At 45.2% G+C, this 19,314-nt stretch overlaps 1 protein-coding gene across 2 annotated transcripts in view; it reads right to left on the bottom strand.

The window, feature by feature from the left end:
• Positions 1–6,729: 6,729 nt before the first annotated feature.
• FSTL1 (follistatin like 1) overlaps positions 6,730–19,314 on the bottom strand; it is a 62,295-nt gene continuing 49,710 nt past the window's right edge. For both annotated transcript variants that reach the window (XM_042453676.1, XM_042453675.1), the window contains exons 6-11: positions 17,846–17,976; positions 16,620–16,738; positions 14,000–14,112; positions 13,484–13,594; positions 9,605–9,702; positions 6,730–8,442 (exon numbers count right to left, since the gene is read on the bottom strand). In XM_042453676.1, coding sequence (XP_042309610.1) covers positions 8,398–8,442; positions 9,605–9,702; positions 13,484–13,594; positions 14,000–14,112; positions 16,620–16,738; positions 17,846–17,976 — 617 coding nt within the window. In that variant the 3' untranslated portion in view covers positions 6,730–8,397. The remainder of the gene's footprint in view (positions 8,443–9,604; positions 9,703–13,483; positions 13,595–13,999; positions 14,113–16,619; positions 16,739–17,845; positions 17,977–19,314) is intronic.

The raw sequence follows: 19,314 nt of genomic DNA, 5'->3' as shown, positions 1-19,314 counted from the left end.
ACGGGTGCCGGGTACCGTGGGAAAATAGTGGGAGTATGAGCCAGACACCCTCCCTGCTTTCCCGTGGGTGCCAGGGACCGTGGGAAAATAGCAGGAGGTGTACCCTGCTTTCCCGTGGGTGCCAGGGACTGTGGGAAAATAGCGGGAGTGAGATGCCAGACACCCCCCTGCTTTCCTGCAGTTGCCTCAGACCGTGGGAAAATAGCAGGAGGTTTAGTCGGACACCACCCTGCTTTCCCGCGGGTGCCCGGGACCATAGAAAATAGTGGGAGTATGAGACGGACACTCTCACTGCTTTGCCACTGGTGCCAGGGACTGTGGGAAAATACCGGGAGTATGAGCCGGACACCCTCCCTTCTTTCCCGCGGCTGCCGGGGACCATGGGAAAATACTGGCAGGCGTATCCGGGGACCCCCCTGCTTTCCCGTGGGTGCCGGGGACCATGGGGAAACAGCGGGAGGGGTAGCAGGACACCCCCCTGCTTTCCCGCAGGTGCTGGGGAACGTGGGAAAATAGCAGGAGGGGTAGCCGGACACCCCCCTGATTTCCCATAGGTGCCAGTGTCCATGGGAAAATAGCAGGAGGGTTAGCTGTATACCCGCCTGCTTTCCCGCGGGTGCCCGGGACAGTGGGAAAATAGCGGGAATATGAGCCGGACAACCTCCCTGCTTTTCCACTGGTGCCTGGGACCGTGGGAATATACCGGGAGTATGAACCGGACACCCTCCCTTCTTTCCCGTAGCTGCCGGGGACCGTGGGAAAATTGCAGCAGACGTAGCCGGACATCCCCCTGCTTTCCCACGGGTGCCGGGGTCCGTGGGAAAATAGCGGGAGTATGAGTGGGACACCCCCTGCTTTCACACGGGTGCCCGGGACCGTGGGAAAATTGCGGGAGGGTTTGCCGGACACCCTCCTGCTTTCCCGCAGGTGCCGGAGACCGTCGGAAAATAGCGGGAGTGGTAGCCAGACATCCACCCTGCTTTCCCGCAGGTGCTTGGGACCGTTGGAAAATAGCGGGAGTTTGAGCCGGACACACTCCCTGCTTTCCCGCAGGTGGGGGGGCCTTGGGAAAATAGTGGGAGTATGAGCCGGACAACCTCCCTGCTTTCCCGCTGGTGCCGGGGACCGTGGGAAAATAGCAGGAGGGGGGCATGACACCTCTCCTGGTTTCCCGCGGGTGCCGGTGGACCGTGGGAAAATAGTGTGAGTATGAGCTGGACACCCCCCTTCTCTACCGTGGGTGCAGGGGTCCCGTGGGAAAATAGCGGGATGAGGATCCGTATCCCATCCCTTCTTTTCCGCGGGTGCCGGTGGACCATAGAAAAATAGCGCGAGGAGGAACAGGACCCTCTTGTTTCCCACGGGTACCGGTGGACCGTGAGAAAATAGCGCGAGGAGGAGCCGGACCCATTCCTTCTTTCCCGTGGGTGCCGGGGAGCCATGGGAAAGTAGCGTGAAGAGGAGCCGGAGCCCCTCCCTTCTTTCCTACGGGTGCAGGAGGACTGTGGGAAAATAATGGGAGTAGGAGCAGGACTCCCTCCCTTCTGTCCCGTGGGTGCTGGGGGACCATGGGAAAGTAGCAGGGGAAGGAGCCGGACCCCCTCCTTTCTTTCCCGCGGGTGCCAGGGAACTGTGGGAAAGTAACAGGGGTAGGAGCTGGACCCCCTCCCTTCTTTCCCGCGGGTGCCAGAGGGCCGTGGGAAAGTAGCAGGGGTAGGAGCCGGACCCCCTCCCTTCTTTCCCACGGGTGTTGGGGGACCGTGGGAAAGTAGTGTCAAGAGGAGCTGGACCCCTTCTTTTTTATGCACAGGTGCTGGAGGGTCGTGGGAAACTAGTGTGAGGAGGAGCTGGACCCTCTCCCTTCTTTCCTGCAGGTGCCGGGGAACTGTAGGAAAGTAGCAGGGGAAGGAGCCAGACCCCCTCCCTTCTTTCCCGCGGGTGCCAGGGGGCCATGGGAAAGTAGCAGGGGGAGGTGCCGGTGGACCGTGGGAAAATAGCGGGAGAAGGAGCCGGACCCCCTCCCTTCTTTCCTGCGGGTGCCGGTGGACCGTGGGAAAAAAGTGGGAGGAGGAGCCGGACCCCCTCCCTTCTTTCCCGCAGGTGCCGGGGACAGTGGGAAAATAGCGGGAGAAGGAGCCTGACCCCCTACCTTCTTTTCTGCGGGTGCGGGTGGACTGTGGGAAAATAGCGAGAGGAGGAGCCAAACCGCCTCCCTTCTTTCCGACGGGTGCCAGTGGACCGTAGGAAAACAGCACGAGGAGCAGCAGGACCCTCTTGTTTTTACTGCGGGTGCCAGTGGACCGTGAGAAAATAGTGGGAGGAGGAGCCGGACCCACTCCCTTCTTTCCCATGGGTTCCGGTGTACTGTGGGAAAATAGCGGGAGGAGGAGCAGCACCCCTCCTTTCCCGCGGGTGCCGAGAGACTGTTGGAAAATAGCGGGAGGAGGAGCTGGACCCCATCCCTTCCTTCCTGCAGGTGCCGATGGATAGTGGGAAAATAGCGGGAGGAGGAGCCGGACCCCCTCCCTTCTTTCCCGCGGGTGCCGGGGTTCCGTGGAAAAATAGGGCGAGGAGGAGTCTGACCCCCTCCCTTCTTTCCCGCTGGTGCCAGGGGACCGTGGGAATATAGCAGGAGGAGGAACCGGAGGCCCTCCCTTCTTTCCCCTGGGTCCCTGTGTACCCTGGGAAAGTAGTGAGAGGAGGAGCTGGAGCCCCTCCCTTCTTTCTCGCGGGTGCAGGGGGACTGTGGGAAAATAGTGGGAGGAGGAGCCTGATCCCCTCCCTTCTATCCCGCAGGTTCTGTTGCACCATGGGAAAATAGTGGGAGGAGAACACGGACACCTCCCTTTCCCGTGGGTGCCGGTGGACCATGGTAAAATAGCGGGAGAAGGAGCTGGAGCCCCTCCCTTCTTTCCCGCGAGTGCCGGGGGACCATGGGGAAATAGCAGGAGGAGGAACCGGAGGCCCTCCCTTCTTTCCCGCAAGTGTCATGGGACCGTGGGAAAATTGCGGTAGGAGGAACCGGAGGCCCTCCGTTCTTTCCCGCGGTTCCCTGTGGACTGTGGGAAAATAGTGGGAGGAGGAGTCAGACCCCTCCCTTCTTTCTGGCGGGTGCCGGGGGACCGTGGAAAATAGCGGGAGGAGGAGCTTGATCCCCTCCCTTCTTTCCCATGGGTGCTCGGGGACCATGGGAGAATAGCAAGAGGAGGAGCCGGACCCCCTCCTTTCTTTCCAGCAGGTGCCAGGGTACAGTGGGGAAATAGCGGGAGGAGGAGCCGGACCCCCTCCCTCCTTTCCCACAGGTGCCGGTGGACCTTTGGAAAATAGCGGGAGGAGGAGCCGGACCCCCTCTGTTCTTTCCAGTGGGTGCCGGTGGACCATGGGAAAATAGAGAGAAGAAGAGCCTGACCCCTTACCTTCTTTCCCGTGCGTGCGGGTGGACCGTGGGAAAATAGCGGGAAGAGGAGCCAGACCGCTTCCCTTCTTTCCCACGAGTGCTGGAGAACTGTGGTAAAATAGCGGGAGGAGGAGCCGGACCCCCTCCTTTCTTTCCAGCAGGTGCCGGGGGACAGTGGGAAAATAGAGGGAGGAGGAGCTGGACCCCCTCCCTTCTTTCCCGCGGGTGCCAAGGGACCGTGGGAAAATAGCTGGAGGAGGAGCCGGATCCCCACCCTTCTTTCCCGCAGGTGCTGGGGGACGGTGGTAAAATAGCGGGAGGAGCCGGACCCCCTCCCTTCTTTCCTACGGGTACCAGTGGACCATGAGAAAACAGGGGGAGGAGGAGCCTGACCCCCTACCTTCTTTCCCGCGGGTGCTGGTGGACCGTTGGTAAATAGCGAGAGGAGGAGCCAGACCGCCTCCCTACTTTCCCACGGGTTCCGGAGGACCATGGGAAAATAGCGGGAGGAGGAGGTGGACTCTCTTCTTTACCGTGGGTGCCGGGGGACCGTGGGAAAATAGCGGGCCGAGGAGCCGGATCCCCTCCCTTCTTGCTGCGGGTGCAAGTGCACTGTGGGAAAATAGCAGGAGGAGGAGCCAGACCCCCTCCTTTCTTTCCCGCAGGTGCCAGGGCACCGTAGAAAATAGCGGGAGGAGGAGCCTTCTTTTCCTTGGGTGCCGGGGGACAGTGGGAAAATAGCGGGAGTAGGAGTCAGACCCCCTCCCTTCTTTCCCGCAAGTGCCAGTGGACCGTGGGAAAATAGCGGGAGGAGCCGGACCCAGTCTTCTTTCCAGCGGGTGCCGGTGGACCATGAGAAAATAGAGAAGAGGAACCTGACCCCCTACCTTCTTTCCAGCAGGTGCAGGTGGACCATGGGAAAATAGCGGGAGGAGCCAGACCGCCTCCCTTCTTTCCGACAGGTGGCAGGGGACCATGTGAAAATAGCGGAAGGAGAAGTCGGACCCCCTCCCTTCTTTCCCATGGGTGACGGGGGAACGTGGGAAAATAGCGTGAGGAGCTGGCCCCCTTCCCTTCTTTCCCACAGATACCAGGGGACCGTGAAAAATAGCGGGAGGAGACGCCGGACCCCCTCCCTTCTTTCCCACGGGTGCGGGTGGACCAAGGAGGAGGACTCGGCTACTCAGGTGCAGGACGAACCTGAGGATGTGCCAGGGCCCAGTTCTGCCCTGACGGGTCCCAGTTCTTCACTCCCAGCGCCAGTGGATTTGGCTCAGCCAGACCCTTGGTCTGTGGGGTCTTCTCCAGTGGAGCCTGAGGCTCAGCAGCCCAGCCTTGCCCCAGTAGAAGTGCCAGACTTGGAGACATAGAACAGCAGAGCATTGAGGTTCCTACCTTTAGTCAGAGGAGATCATTAGCTCAACAAAATGTTATAAATTGCTGTCAAGATGGCTTTGACTTATGGTGATACTATGGGAAACCTACAGCACACCCTATTATTAACCTCCATATTAAGATCTTGTCATGGCCTCCTTGACTGAGCATTTAATGACGTCTTCCTCTTAGTCTACTGTCTTCAGTGTTTTCTCATGAAAGATAAGAAAATGTTACCGTGACTAATTTGAAACATCAAAGCTTGTCCAGAAGGGACAAAAACATCAGAAGGTTGTCGCATTTATTGCGGGAGTTCTCAGGCTTCGTAAAATATCCAAATGAAATTTCTGTTGTATTGGATTATTTTCTGGAAATTCCCAGCATCATGTGAACATTTTATCCACACCTTGAAGTCGGTTTCTTTTTAATTCAGAGACATATTTGAACAATGTGTTTCCATTTTCTTTCTTTCTCTTTATTTTTTAAAAAAATTATACTACTATCATGCATCTCTTATTTTAATTTAGCAAGAAGAAAATTTGCCCTTCAAACCATAGGACCACCTCAGCAAACTATACCCCATTTTAAAAAAAACAGTTTGCAAGTGCTGTGCATGAAATGGGTACAAACAGCCCCCCAAAGAATAGAATGAGTAGATGTAGAGGTGACAACAGGAGGCAAAATCCAAGGAACCATATAGCAAGAACTCACGGTTCTTTAGAAAAATCTGGAACAACTCTCTGATTGACTAAACTAGGTCAGCAGCCCACTGGGTTTTGCTGATCTGCTGTTGTAGTGCCTGAAATGATGGACTGGGATTTAGGAGATCCAGGTTTGAATCCCACTGAGCTGTGCAATTTACTGGGTGACCCTGGGCTAGTCATTCTGGGCAGGTCTTAGGCTGAATCATATGCAGGATGAAAATTTCAAGTAAATATAAAATAAAAAATCTCATATAAGCATTCACATTAGATTGTATCACTGCTCAGTATCTCATCTAGTGGTACACCAACACCAACAGGTTCTCAGAAATGTAAAATTGCTTACACTTTTTATATAAATGTGTGCAGTTTATAAATGGTAGACATTTGAAATACCTCAGGACTAAACAGAACCTCTTTATCTTAAACCCCTGGTTGGTCCTGCATGGAAGAACTATATGAGAACTTGCTCTTGGTTTGATGTGACACATTGGAGGTTTGACTTCAAAATTAACTACAAATGTCGTGAATGGAAAATTCTAAGCTGAAGACATGCATCATGTGCACACAATGTAAATGATCACAGTGCTGACAGAGTAATGGGCAAGGAATCAACCATGATGTTCCTAAACCTAAATTGGTAGGAAATAATGCTAAAGATTCAATCTGGAGCATACATATATGAGGAAAAAGTAAGATCCGACTGCCTAGCTAGAATTGACTTGTACATTGCAAATCTGTATTGACTTTCTTTTCCTGGCCTTTCTTGATGACTTAATCTGTTCTCTCCCTGGCTGGAATAAGGGCTGCTAAAAGTTTTGCATCATCTTGCAAATCCCCACTGTTGCTAATCCACTTTGGAAATTACAGTAGCAGTGCCACAAACAGAAGTACCAGGAATTAACTCATCATAGTGGCTGCAGTATCCAAATTGTTTGCAGAATTAAGAGGGAAAACAACTCTGTGGTGAAGGTGTGAAAAGGCTAAAAAATTTCTAGAAGGCAACTTGCATTTCAACACTCCCTAATAGCATTTTGTTTATAGAAAGGGGGGGGGGGGGGGAGAGAGAAAACTTTTAATACCATCATCACTTTCTTGGAATTAAGTCCCACTGACCTTGCTGGTGTCATCAGAATCCAGTGGGACTTGGAAGGATTAGACTATTTATTTGAATTAACAATTTCTCATATTGAAATTTCCTTCAAAATCCAATATTCCACTGAAGCATACACTGAAAGAACAAAAAGGCTTTTCGTATTTGTCATATCAATGAGAGGAGATGGAGTCCCCTTATTTTATTGCCAAAATTCTTAAAACAGCATGGATCAGACTGATCTTACACCAAGAAATAACAACAGGCTTCAGAATTTTCCTGGCATTTCTTGGCGACTAATTCTGTTCTCTCCCTGGCTGGAATAAGGGCTGCTAAAAGTTTTGCATCATCTTGCAAATCCCCACTGTTGCTAATCCACTTTGGAAATTACAGTAGCAGTGCCACAAACAGAAGTACCAGGAATTAACTCATCATAGTGGCTGCAGTATCCAAATTGTTTGCAGAATTAAGAGGGAAAACAATTCAATCTAAGAGCACAGGGAGAATCTAACAATGCATTGGACAAATACTTCTGCTTCCTTCTCTTCATTTAACAGGACAGAATCTCAACTCTTCTGAAGTGAACCCTAAGGATTATCTCCCATCTTTGAAAGAATTATCCTGTGTGGGGAGGGAACCGGCAGTCTCCTCTGAAAACTCTCTTTTGCTCTAGTCATACACAAACCATGGCTTTTTACCATAAGGGACTCTGAAAAATTAAATCCAGAATCGTCCCGAATGTTTTGGGTGCCCTTGAGGCTGCATTGGTTTTACTTCTTTGATACATGCAGCTATAATACAAAGCATGACCCCAGAAGTACAGCATTTTTTCAGTAACTATAAAACAATATCTATAAATCAAAGATACAAAACGCTCAGTTAAAAGTCGATAATTAAAAAGACTCAGTGTAAGAGTGTGATAAGAAAATATATTGTAGCACCTTTGCAAAGAGAGGGGGAAAGATAATGAGGTCACTTTGGGACTCACAATGCACTGGGGTGATCTGGCTTCTGGCACGGAGGGTCAGCTTGACCTGCATTTACTATGAAAGCATCATCCACACCCACAAGGAAAAGGACCACAGATTCTGTGGCAGAAAGAAAGGAGGGTGGTGCAAGGGTGTCTGTGTAAAAAGGGAAAAACCAGATGTCACAATGGGACATAGTGGGGCATAATAATATGCCATGGATTGCTCCATCACAGACCCTTGCTGCTTATGTTCCTCCACTTATGTGGATGACTGATTTTAGGCTATAGGGGAGATTTACTGGGCAATATCCCATATCAACATCAAAAAAGATTCCACCTCAACATTAGGAAGAACTTCCTGACACTAAGAGCTCTTCGACAGTGGAATACACTGCCTTGGAGAGTGGTGGAGTCTGCTTCTTTGGAGGTTCTTAAAAAGAGGCTGGATGCCCGTTGGGCGTGCTTTGATTGTATGTTCCTGCATGGCAGAAGGGGGTGGACTGGATTGCCTTTGGGTCTCTTCCATGATTCTATCAGCATAAAGTCCCACAGAGACCATGGTCAGTGGTGATGCCTCCTCCAAGAGACCCAGAGATGGAATGGTTTGCTGCCCTCCCTAATCCCCATTAGTGCAAATCCTTATCCTCACTGTAGAAACCATCATACAGGAAGGGTTTCTTTTAAACGTCAAAAGAACCCATCTTTTCTTTGCCCTCCTCTCAATGCTACAGAATGAAAATATCTGTGACTGAGCCATAAGTCCTAAACACATTTGCATATTGAAATCAGCACTGAAGGAACACTGGTGGGTGAGTCGGGAAACACACCCGGCCTTTGGGACAGCTTCAATGGTAAGCTCTTCTTACATCTCTTTGGTGGCCATTTGCTTGATCTTCTCGGATGTCTCCTAGGATGGAAGTGAGTAAGTAAGTAAGTAAGTTTTTAGATGCTTTCTTTGTGATTTCATAAGTTGGTGCCATGACAGTTGGGTTACAGATGGGAAATCTCCACATTTCTGGTTGATCCCATACACACACACACACACACACACACACACACACCGTAAAAACTAGAAGACATGGTTGCTATTTTTCTTTAAGCGAATTCCTGCCTGTCAATCTGGAAAAAAAATATGTGAAGGTTTCAGAATTTCAGTGTTAGGTGCTTGCATAATTTTTTTCACTTTGTGAAGACATATAGCTTAATTACGCATCTATCTATATATGTATGTGTCCCCAAGTCACCTGTCAATTTATGGCAACCCCATGAACTTCATAATGTTTTCTTATGCAAGAAATACTCAAGAGGTGGTTACACCAGCTCCTTCCTCTGAAATATAACCTACAGCATGTGAGGGGATATTTTCATCTTTCTCTCATAATGCAGTGGACCCTTGTTATCCGCTGGGGTTTGGTTCCAAGATCCCCTGTGGATAACAAAATCCGTGGATGCTCAGGTCCTGTTAAATATAATGACATACCAAATGGTATCCCTTATAAAAATGGAAAGTCAAGGTTTGATATTTGAAATTTATACTTTTTTTGAACATTTTCAAACTGTGACTGCTTGAATCCATGTATAAAAAAATCCATGTATAAGAAGGGCCGACTATAGTAGTGAAAGTGAAGTAAGTGCAGGATATACAAAATACATCCACTGATCCCATCATGGGTGAGATTTGGAATAATCAACAGTAGAAACTGGGCATTATCCCAGGTCTTTTAAAAGGCTTTTATACAGAAAGGGTAAATTTTATCCTGTCTGGCCACCAAGCAAATGTAGGTTATTAGTTTTTAGCAGGCTAGTTAATAGTATGTTGCTTTCTACCAAGCAAGCTTGTAGAGCACCTGTTTTGCCAGCTTGCTTGTCAACCTGCAATCCTCTGGTTTGAATACCTTGTTACCTGTGGTGATCAGGTGAGTTCTTAAATATAACGATATCCTGAGACATGACATATCCATAATTATTCTCAGAAGCCAACAAGGTATGGTGTCAAATAACTACAAAATCTCACAGCATCTCAAAATTTCAGAAATAATAAGTAGTAAACCTTATAACTGATTTCTAACCTGATGCTTTTGCAGCTCCTGAACATATCTGGCCAGCTCTTCTTCAGTCATCGTATCTCCCTCATGCTGCTCTTGAGAAGACACCTTCTCAATCTTACCTATGAAGACAGCAAGAGTTCGCAACAATCATAAGCTGGCAGTTTTGTTAAGAGGTTTCAAGCAAAGGAATAAGGTAAAAGTCTTATCAATTTATTATACCACTTCAAATTTAATATTGGTTGTAGGATCTTTTAGCAAAAAGGTAGAAACATTTAGAGGCTAAAGGCCAACAAAGAGGAAGAAGATGGGTTGTGATTATTTCTGTATACCATCCCACACTGCTACTACTAGTCTGCTTAAAACTCAGAAACGTTGCTTCAAGACTCCTGACATAAAACCCTTGCTATTCCCTGCTGTGTCCCTGTTGGTGCTCTCGGACATCTCAGCAGCATTCGATACCATTGACCATGGTATCCTTCTGGATCGCCTAAGGGAGTTGGGAATTGGGGGCACTGCGCTCCAGTGGTTCCATTCCTACCTCTCGGGCAGATTCCAGATGGTGCAGCTGGGGGACGTGTGCTCCGATAAGAGGGCACTAACATCTGGTGTCCCTCAAGGAGCCATTCTGTCCCCCATGTTATTTAACATTTACATGAAGCTGCTGGGAGAGATCATCCGGAGACACGGGGCGCGGTGTTATCAGTACGCTGATGACACCCAAATATGTTTCTCTGTGTCTCCGATTGATGCAGTGACCAGGGATGGCATCTCTCCTCTACATGCCTGTCTGGAGTCGGTAATGGGCTGGATGAGGGAAAACAGGCTCAGCTTGAATCCAGAGAAAACGGAAGTACTGGTGATAGGTTCCCCGGGCCCGGGAAAGGTAATTTGTCCACCTGTCCTGAATGGGGTCACGCTCCCCGTGAAGGACTCAGTTCGCAGCCTGGGGGTGCTCCTGGACTCGTCGCTCCACCTTACATCTCAGGTGGATGTGACAGTCAGGAGTACTTGTTATCAGCTTCAGCTGATACGCCAGCTGTGACCTTACCTGGGCCGGGGGGACCTTGAAATGGTGGTACACGCTCTGGTAACCTCTCGTTTGGATTTCTGTAATGTGCTCTACATGGGGCAACCCTTGTACCAAACCCGGAAGCTTCAGTTGGTGCAAAACATGGCAGCCAGATTGGTCACTGATTGTTCCAAGGCTGACCATATAACACCGATTTTGTACGATCTTCATTGGCTGCCTGTTCGCTTCCAGTCACAATACAAGGAGTTGCTTATAACCTATAAAGCCCTAAATGGCTTGGGCCCAGGGTACTTGGAGGACCGCCTCTCCCCATATAATCCGCCCCGTACACTCAGATCAGCGGGGAAGAAATTGTTGAAAGTTCCAAAGGTGAGATATGCATCTGCCTCGCAAAGGGCTTTCTCTACCTCTGCCCCTAGGAACTGGAACATCCTCCTCAAAAAGTTCCGCTCCACCCCCTCTCTAGATCTCTTCAAAAAGAGGCTTAAGACCTTTCTGTTTGAGCAAGCTTTCCCTGATGTCTCTAATAACATCTGACTACCCCCCCATATGAATGTATCAGTGTCCACATTTGCTAGTTGGATTTGTTATATTGTGTATACTGTGAAGGTTTTATTGGTAATTTGTAATGTTTTATTGAAGTTTTATGTGTATTTTATTGAAGTTTTATGTGTATTGCAATTTTTATTCTAATGTCTTCCTGTTATTGCAATTCGTGTTGTACACCGCTTTGATCATTGGAAAAGTGGTTAACAAATAAATTTTATTATTTTTTTTTATTATTATTCCCTTGCTATGCCTACAGTTAATAATTAATAATGGAGCCCTGGTGGCGCAGTGGTTAAATGCCTGTACTGCAGCCATGCACTCAAAACCACAAGGTTGCGAGTTCAAGACCAGCAAAAGGGCCCAAGCTCGACTCAGGCTTGCATCTTTCCGAGGTCGCTAAAATGAGTACCCAGACTGTTGGGGGCAAATTAGCTTACTTGCTAATTAGCTTACTTGCTTTTCACCGCTATGATCTTTGGAATAGCGGTATATAAATAAAACAAATTATTATTATTATTATTATTATTATTATACAGACTTTAGGGTTGTATATCACTGCATATTAAAAGTACCATAAAAATGTAAAGGAAACATAATAGATCACCATGGCTTCCCCGTAACCAATCTGAATTCCAACAAGCTGCCACGGTTTGATGTTGGGTCAAGTGCCTTCTATAAGAATTGTCTTCTCTGCCTCCTATCACTTAAACTACTTGTTGAAAACAGCAACGTGCTCTTTTCAAATGTTGCACAAATTATTTATTTTTTAAAGTACAGGATTGGGAGCATTCTACTATACACTAATCAGGCTAAAGTCCTCTTTTCTTTAAAAAAAAAAATCAATATAGTTGCAAACGTATGTTGCAAACAATCCCTTTCAGCCTGTCTTGAAACCATTCATATAGCCCTCCTAATCCCAAAGATCTTCAGTTTCAGCTCAAACTATAGCATCTTGTTTCTGTTCACTGCTAATTGCCCACAGTTCCTACAATCACTTATAATTCTCTCTGATGACTGTAAGACAAATACTCATGGCAATCTGCCATACCTTTAAACCAGTCTCTTTCAAAAGCAGATAGTGGGAAAACTGAGTGGTCAGTCACAGAGAAAGAGGTGAAGGATTTCCACTGCTTTAAAAACTTGACAAATAAAAGGAAAATCACCAGTTTATGCATTCCAGATCTTTAGTGAGACTCAAAGGCAGCAGGAATGGTTACAAGACTAAAGAAATTCACACTGAAATATACAAAGGCTTGGATTCTTCTCCTCAGAAAAGGACCAGTAAGAGGAAAAGGGACTCTACTTGCTCAACAATAGATGCTATCAAAAAGGAGCTTGGGTTCTGGCAGTGCCATAGCACAGGAGCATTCAAGTGATGCTGAATAGATGCGAATGCTAAACTGAACCAAGGAAACAGTCCCCTGCAGGCTTGCAAATTAGAGAGCTCACTGTCACTGTGTGGCACCCCCTCCTGGCCACCAAAGCTGGAGCTTCTGTCCTGCCTGCTTCAGATGCAGAGAGATGGACCTTCAAATCCATCCACATTCTCCTCCTTCCCCATGCCCAGCAATGGGTCCAAACAAACACATGAACTGCTTCCCTCCTTCACCTCCTCCAACACAACTGCTTGTGTGGATAAATGACATGATGACAGGCTGTTCACCTGTGTCTTTCACTTTGGTTCATTCCTGGTGGGTCATTTCTGACCACTGAACCATCAAGAACCATCACAATGGTTCTTCCTGAGGGAAATAACAATATTTTCAAGTTTGAGTAAAAATCAATGCAATATTTTACTGAACACTTTACTAAAGCAGAAATACTTGCACTCCCCTTCTCCTCCAAAATCATTTATCTCCTCTCAGTATAAATAAAATTCTGTCTGGCATGATCCACTTTTAGGGAAATCATGGTCCAAAACACATTGCAGGAAGAATCCAATTCGACACCGCTTTAACTGACCTGGTTCAGTGCTAGGGAATCCTGGGAATTGTAGTTTCTTGTGGCACCAGAGCTCTCTGACGGAGAAGGCTAAGTGTCTCACAAAACTACAATTCCAATAATTTCCTAACATTGAGGCAGGGCAATTAAAATAGTCTCAAACTGGGTTATTTCTGCAGTGTGTTTTGGACCCATGTTGCCTTGCACCCTTTATACTGCATTTCCTCCCTCTCCTCTTTCATTTTTCTTTGCATTTTCTTTTTTCAACAGAAGCTTGAGGAATTGCTTGGAACAAATATCCATGGACCAGATAACACATTTCTTTCCTCAAGTAACATGTTTCTTTTAAAAACAACATAGGTCCTTCCTGTTGGGCATACCTTGACAGGTCATGGCAGTACACACCCAGTTCCCACAAGCACAAACACATCTGTTACACTCCACTTGGGTTTCTGCTCCATCTTCATATGTTTCGTCCTCCAGGGCACATTCTGGAAAAAGCACAAAGAAAGAAATGTGGCTTGAATGTACATGGAATGAACATAGATTTGGAATTACACCTATTCATGTTCCAATTTAATTTTTTTCCTGACCTGCCACTTCATTATTTCAGCCCACCTGTTATTACAGTCGTTTCCCCATGACCCGTGATAAAGATCAGGGAATGATCTTCTTTGGGATGAATCAGGAAATGTATGACTTCATGCAACACAAATGGCTTATCGCACAATGTCAGTGCTGGAGCAGCCTACAGGCTAGCTACTGTCACGGAAAGAATGGTAAAAATGGGTAGGATGTTTGTGGCAAGTTTCTATTTACTTCTAGCCCAAGATCAGTCCATTCAATGTACTCTTTTGGGGCCCCACTCCATCTTTGTGCTGGCAAGGAGTTCCTACTTTTTTCAGGTGGGTTGAAGGCTGGATTGAGGCACTTCAAGAATTCATTGAAGCTAAGCTTCCAGTCAGCATTTTCATCAGAGAGTTCAATGAGTGCATCCACACAGAGTCCCCTGGAAAAAAAACAGAAAGGTATAAGCATCAGCCCAGGTCCATGGCAAACTCCAAACACATCATAGTAAAGCAGGAACAGCTGCTATTTTAATAAGGACATGCTGTCAAAACAATTCTCTTGGGTTTCCTGGACATGTGAAACAGCCGCCAGAGCTATCTGCATTCTTACAGTATGTCCTGCTGGGATTCAAACATGTAAAGTAGCCAAGAATGATTCCTTTCTCTCCCAGCTTGGCAAGCCTTATAATTATTATTGGAAGATACCAGACACATCTGCAGGCCAATGCAAATGAACAAGAACATAAGAAAACTTTTATGGAATTTGTAAGATTAATGAGTTCTGAAAAGTTAGGGGGCAAGGAAGCGTTTCCAAAGGAGGGCAACTAAAATGGTGAAGGGTCTGGAAACCATGTCCTATGAGGAACGACTTAGGGAGCTGGGGATGTATAGCCTGGAGAAGAGAAAGTTAAGAGGTGATATGATAGCCCTGTTTAAGTATTTGAAGGGATGTCATATTGAGGAGGGACCAAGCTTGTTTTCTGCTGCTCCAGAGAACAGGACCCGGAACAATGGATGCAAGCTACAGGAAAAGAGATTCCATCTGAACATTAGGAGGAACCTCCTGACAGTAAGGGCTGTTTGACAGTTTAACACACTCTCTTGGAGTGTAGTGGAATCTCCCTCCTTGGAAGTCTTTAAACAGAGGTTGGATAGCCATCTGTCAGGGATACTTTGATTGCGAGTTTCTGCATTGCAGGGGGTTGGACTGGATGGCCCTTGTGGTCTCTTCCAACTCTACGATTCTATGAAGGATGAGTTTGTTACAAAGGACAGACAGAACTTTTTGATACAGTGGTCTATTGTTTGAATTAGAGTTTTCCTTATTACTGAATTCTCTCTCTTATTCATCAGACAATGAACCAGAGAGTGGTGCCATCCATCTCTGTCTGGAAGAAGATGGGAAATAGATTCACCTGAGGAGCTAGGCTAAGAAGTAGTACATTTAGAACCATGTAACTAATTGGGTTCACCCTTCTCCTTAAGACCAGATACTATTGTCTAAGCAATAGTGTCTATTTCATATATTTAATAATAATAATAATAATAATAATAATAATAATAATAATAATACAATTTATTTATATTTCCTGTCTCTCCCTGCGGATCGAGGCAGGATTACAACAGGGTTCAGACCCTGGCGATAAATCCAAGCCAGTTACTGTGCAATAAAAGAGCTGTCTAGCAAATAGAAAGAAAATCTACAGATGCGGGGGAATAATCCATCTTTTCTACTTGGCATGATCCAGTGGTCCAATACACTAAGCTGTAACAAAGTACACAGAACTGGGGGAAATGCAGTCTGGACTCATGGCTGAAATCACACCCTGAAGCACAGCAGCAGAAGCAAGAAAATTAAAGCTGTAATGCTCAGTGAGGTGAATTTGCTGCAATATATAACTCCTTAAGAGAAGATCATGGCCTTTCTGACTTCTAGACAAGAGATTGGATAAAGGAAGGGAGAATTAATCTTTAGCACAAGGGAGGGATTGGTGTAGAGAATCATTCTTTGTGCAGCAAACAGAGAAGACTGGCTCAGCAGTTACTGCTGCCAATTCTGACCGCCTGTAAAGGACCATTCGGTGAATGGGAAAAACAAGCACACCTGGATGATTCTTTCCAATATTTTAAGGCAGACTTGGCAAAAGGAACTTCTATGTTTCCCAGGGATTTAAGAGCAAAAGGTTGAATACAAAAGGGCAACAGAAGCAAGCATTGTAGAAAATCAGGAACTCAAATGTTTTCCCCTGTAAGAAGCAAAAGTCACACTTGCGTATTCCCACCCCTTGAGCCAGGCATGCTAATGGACTACTTCCAGTAATCCTGCAGGGATTGGGAAACCCTGGTCTGAGGCACCACTGCATTCATCCTACTTTCGTCCCAGTCAACAATTTGGTGTACATGGGGGGTCCTGGAACCAAACCCCAGTAGGTACTAAGGGCCCACTATATGTGATTAAATTTTTTATATTACTCTTTGATCTGCTGTGTTGTGTCTCATGGTTATAACAACAAATTTATGTACATATTTACTGAGCTCTGTGACTTCCCCCATCCGTTGAAATTTAGAGCATTTAAAAGGCAAAGCCCCTTTAGATGCTGTGAGAGAGAAAGTGAAAAGCAGAAGTGGAGGCAGACTCACATTCCTTTCCTGAGTTTTGTAATCTCTTGCATATATCCACAAAGTTGTTCCACCATTTGTGGAGCAAAAGGTAAATTACCACAATTTCACACACCCCTTCCCCAGGTATTTAGGAAAGCAGGGGGTAGAAGACAAATGGGAGGAAGAGAAGAGATGAAACAGACCCTTCCTCACCCAGTCCAACATTTGGCCCTAAAACTACCTTGCATTTTGCAGGGGAAAGACTCTGTATTGGGAAAGAATAATATAACTAAGCACCATTGGTCATTTGAACCTCATTGTCTATGATTTTTCATCCCGAGTCTACCTGAGCAGCTTGTTGGTCTCTTGATCCACATAAGTAGTGATGTTGACAGCTGTCTCATTTTGTTCTACAAATTTCAGGAACTCGCTGGAGTCCAGGCGAGAATCCCCATCATCAAAATTCTGTAAGAAACATAAAGAAAGGGTAAAAAAAGCAGCCAAGCTCAGAATAGTTATTTTGGGGGGATAAAAACACCCCAAAATTCCTACCCAACATGGTCACACATGATGCAAAGTGTGCATGTGTACGTCCATATTCAAAAAAGTCCGATTTCAATTATTCTTCTCCCTGTTTTTTGGAATAGGCCAAGCTCTTTTAGTTTATATTTGTAAGAAAAGTTTTCATATTCACAGTTTCAAATGTGAGGATTAAATGTTGTTAGATCACATGATCTACTAAAACTGAAAACAGATTAGTCTTGCCTTCTTAATCTCCTTTATCTAGAAAGTTAATTATCCTCTCAAGAAAAGAAAACGGGTTAGTATGGTATGATCTGTCTTAAGTGAATGGATTCTCCCAAATCAGAGTGGATTTCCTTGCCTTAAACGTCTTCAGCTGTTTCCTCAGGAGGTTTTAGAAATTTCTCTCTCAGGGAAATTAAATTCTAACTTTTCTTACATTTGGTGCCTCTGTATTTTCTTATCTTCATACTTTCCCCATTCTCCATCATATACAGTCAGCCCTTCTTATACACGGATTTCTTATACAGTATACGGATTCAAGCGTCCATGGTTTGAAAATGTTCAAAAAAGTATAAATTTCAAATATCAAACCTTGATTTTCATTTTTTATAAGGGACACCATTTTGCTATGTCATTATATTTAAAGGGACTTGAGCATCCATGGATTTTGTTATCCACAGGGGATCTTGGAACCAAACTCCAGTGTTTGGTCCACTGTATTAGACTCCTCATCATTTCTCCATATGTTGTCTGGGACTACTGAATCCTGATTTGTGTGGTGCATTTATCATTGTTGTGCCAAGTGACAATTCTCTTTGTACATGTAGCAGAAAAAAAATAAAAGCCCAAAAACCAAAGTGTGAATATGAAAGGTTCTTCAGCCCTAAAGCAAATAACGCTGGCGCTATTATGCACTGATCAATATAGACCAATATAGCAGTTCATATACATAGCAAGAAACAAATAAACCAGCTCCATTTCAACAGCACGAGACAAATAAACCAACTACACAAAATGTCTTTGTTTTCCTTCTCCTGGCATCTGTACCTTGAAGTACTTGTCTAGGATTTCTGTGTAGTTGCTGCCTTTGGAGAACCAACCATCAGGAATGATCTCAGTTTCCAGCCACTGGATAACTCGACGGCGGAGTTCGTCTCGGTCAGTCTGATAGCAGACAACTATTGAGTGACAAGAAAGGGGAAATGTTGGATCAGATACAGTGGAAAGAGAGAAGAAGTTACAAGAGAAAAGGGAAAAGAAAGTGTTATGACAATTCCCTTCACCTCATGTGTTAAACGGACTAGAAATCAGCAGTCGCAAAGTCTCCCAGTCCATGGAACGGCATTGCTTTGCTCTTCAAAAACAAGAAAGACCAGTCTAAAAGCAACCACCATTGATACTGCACTAATTTGATACCAGTTTCTTTCTTTCTTTCTATTTATTTATTTTTATTTCATTTAATAATAATAATCATCACGATATACAATAATACAGATGAAATCATAACAAGCAACTAACAGATGTTTTGAACAGTATACGTACTTCCTTTAGTCCTTCCTACTAGGTGAGGGTGATAATCTAATACTGTAATATTCTAGCCTCGTTTGAAGGTTTCTAACATATTATAAATACTTGCTTTGAATATTTTACCTTTTTATATGCAACCTTAGTTCAGTTAATCTTTAGACCAGCACAAATAGCACTTCCTATAATTCAAGAACTTTCTGCTTATTTTAACCATTTTTTCTAACAATTCTATTTCTTTTGTTTCATCTGTCTTCTCTACTCCAAATATATTATCCTATTGTAATATCATTAGCTCATATTAAATGTGCAGGTTAAGAGATAATCAAATACTACAACAATGATAGTCAAATAAAATAACAGTTTCAACAACAACAACAACATTGAAACTACTATCAACCAATATACACTTCCTGCCTACTGATAATGAATTTTAAATTTTAAATGAGGATTGTTTTAAAATGTGTATGTCTGATTTCACCTTTTAAACTGTTGCGTGTTTTAGTGTGTTTTAAATGATGTTGTGCATTCTTGATTTGCTGTCATTCCCTGCCTCGATCCATGGGGGATATGGGTAATAAATAAATAAATAAATAAATAAATAATATTTCGAGGCAGGGAACAACAGCAAATGAACAAGGCACAACATCAATTCAAAGACATTACAGTGGACCCTTGTTCTCCGCTGGGGTTTGGTTCCAGGATCCCCCATGAATAACAAAATCCGTGTATGCCCAAGTTCCTTTAAATACAATGGCATAGTAAATTGGTGTCCCTTAAATAAAATGGGAAAATTAAGGATTGATACTTGAAATTTATACTTTTTTGGAATATTTTCAAGCCGTGGATGCCTGAATCCATGTATAAAAAAGCCATGGATACGGAAGACCAACTGTAATTCAAACATGCAACAGTTTAAAAGGAGAAATAAAGCATACACATTTTAAAACAGTCCACACTTAAAATTTAAAATTCATCATCAGTAGGTAGAA

This window comes from Sceloporus undulatus, chromosome 2 (genome assembly GCF_019175285.1).
Source record: "Sceloporus undulatus isolate JIND9_A2432 ecotype Alabama chromosome 2, SceUnd_v1.1, whole genome shotgun sequence".
NCBI lineage: Eukaryota > Metazoa > Chordata > Lepidosauria > Squamata > Phrynosomatidae > Sceloporus > Sceloporus undulatus.
This window is presented reverse-complemented; position numbering and strand designations above follow the sequence as displayed.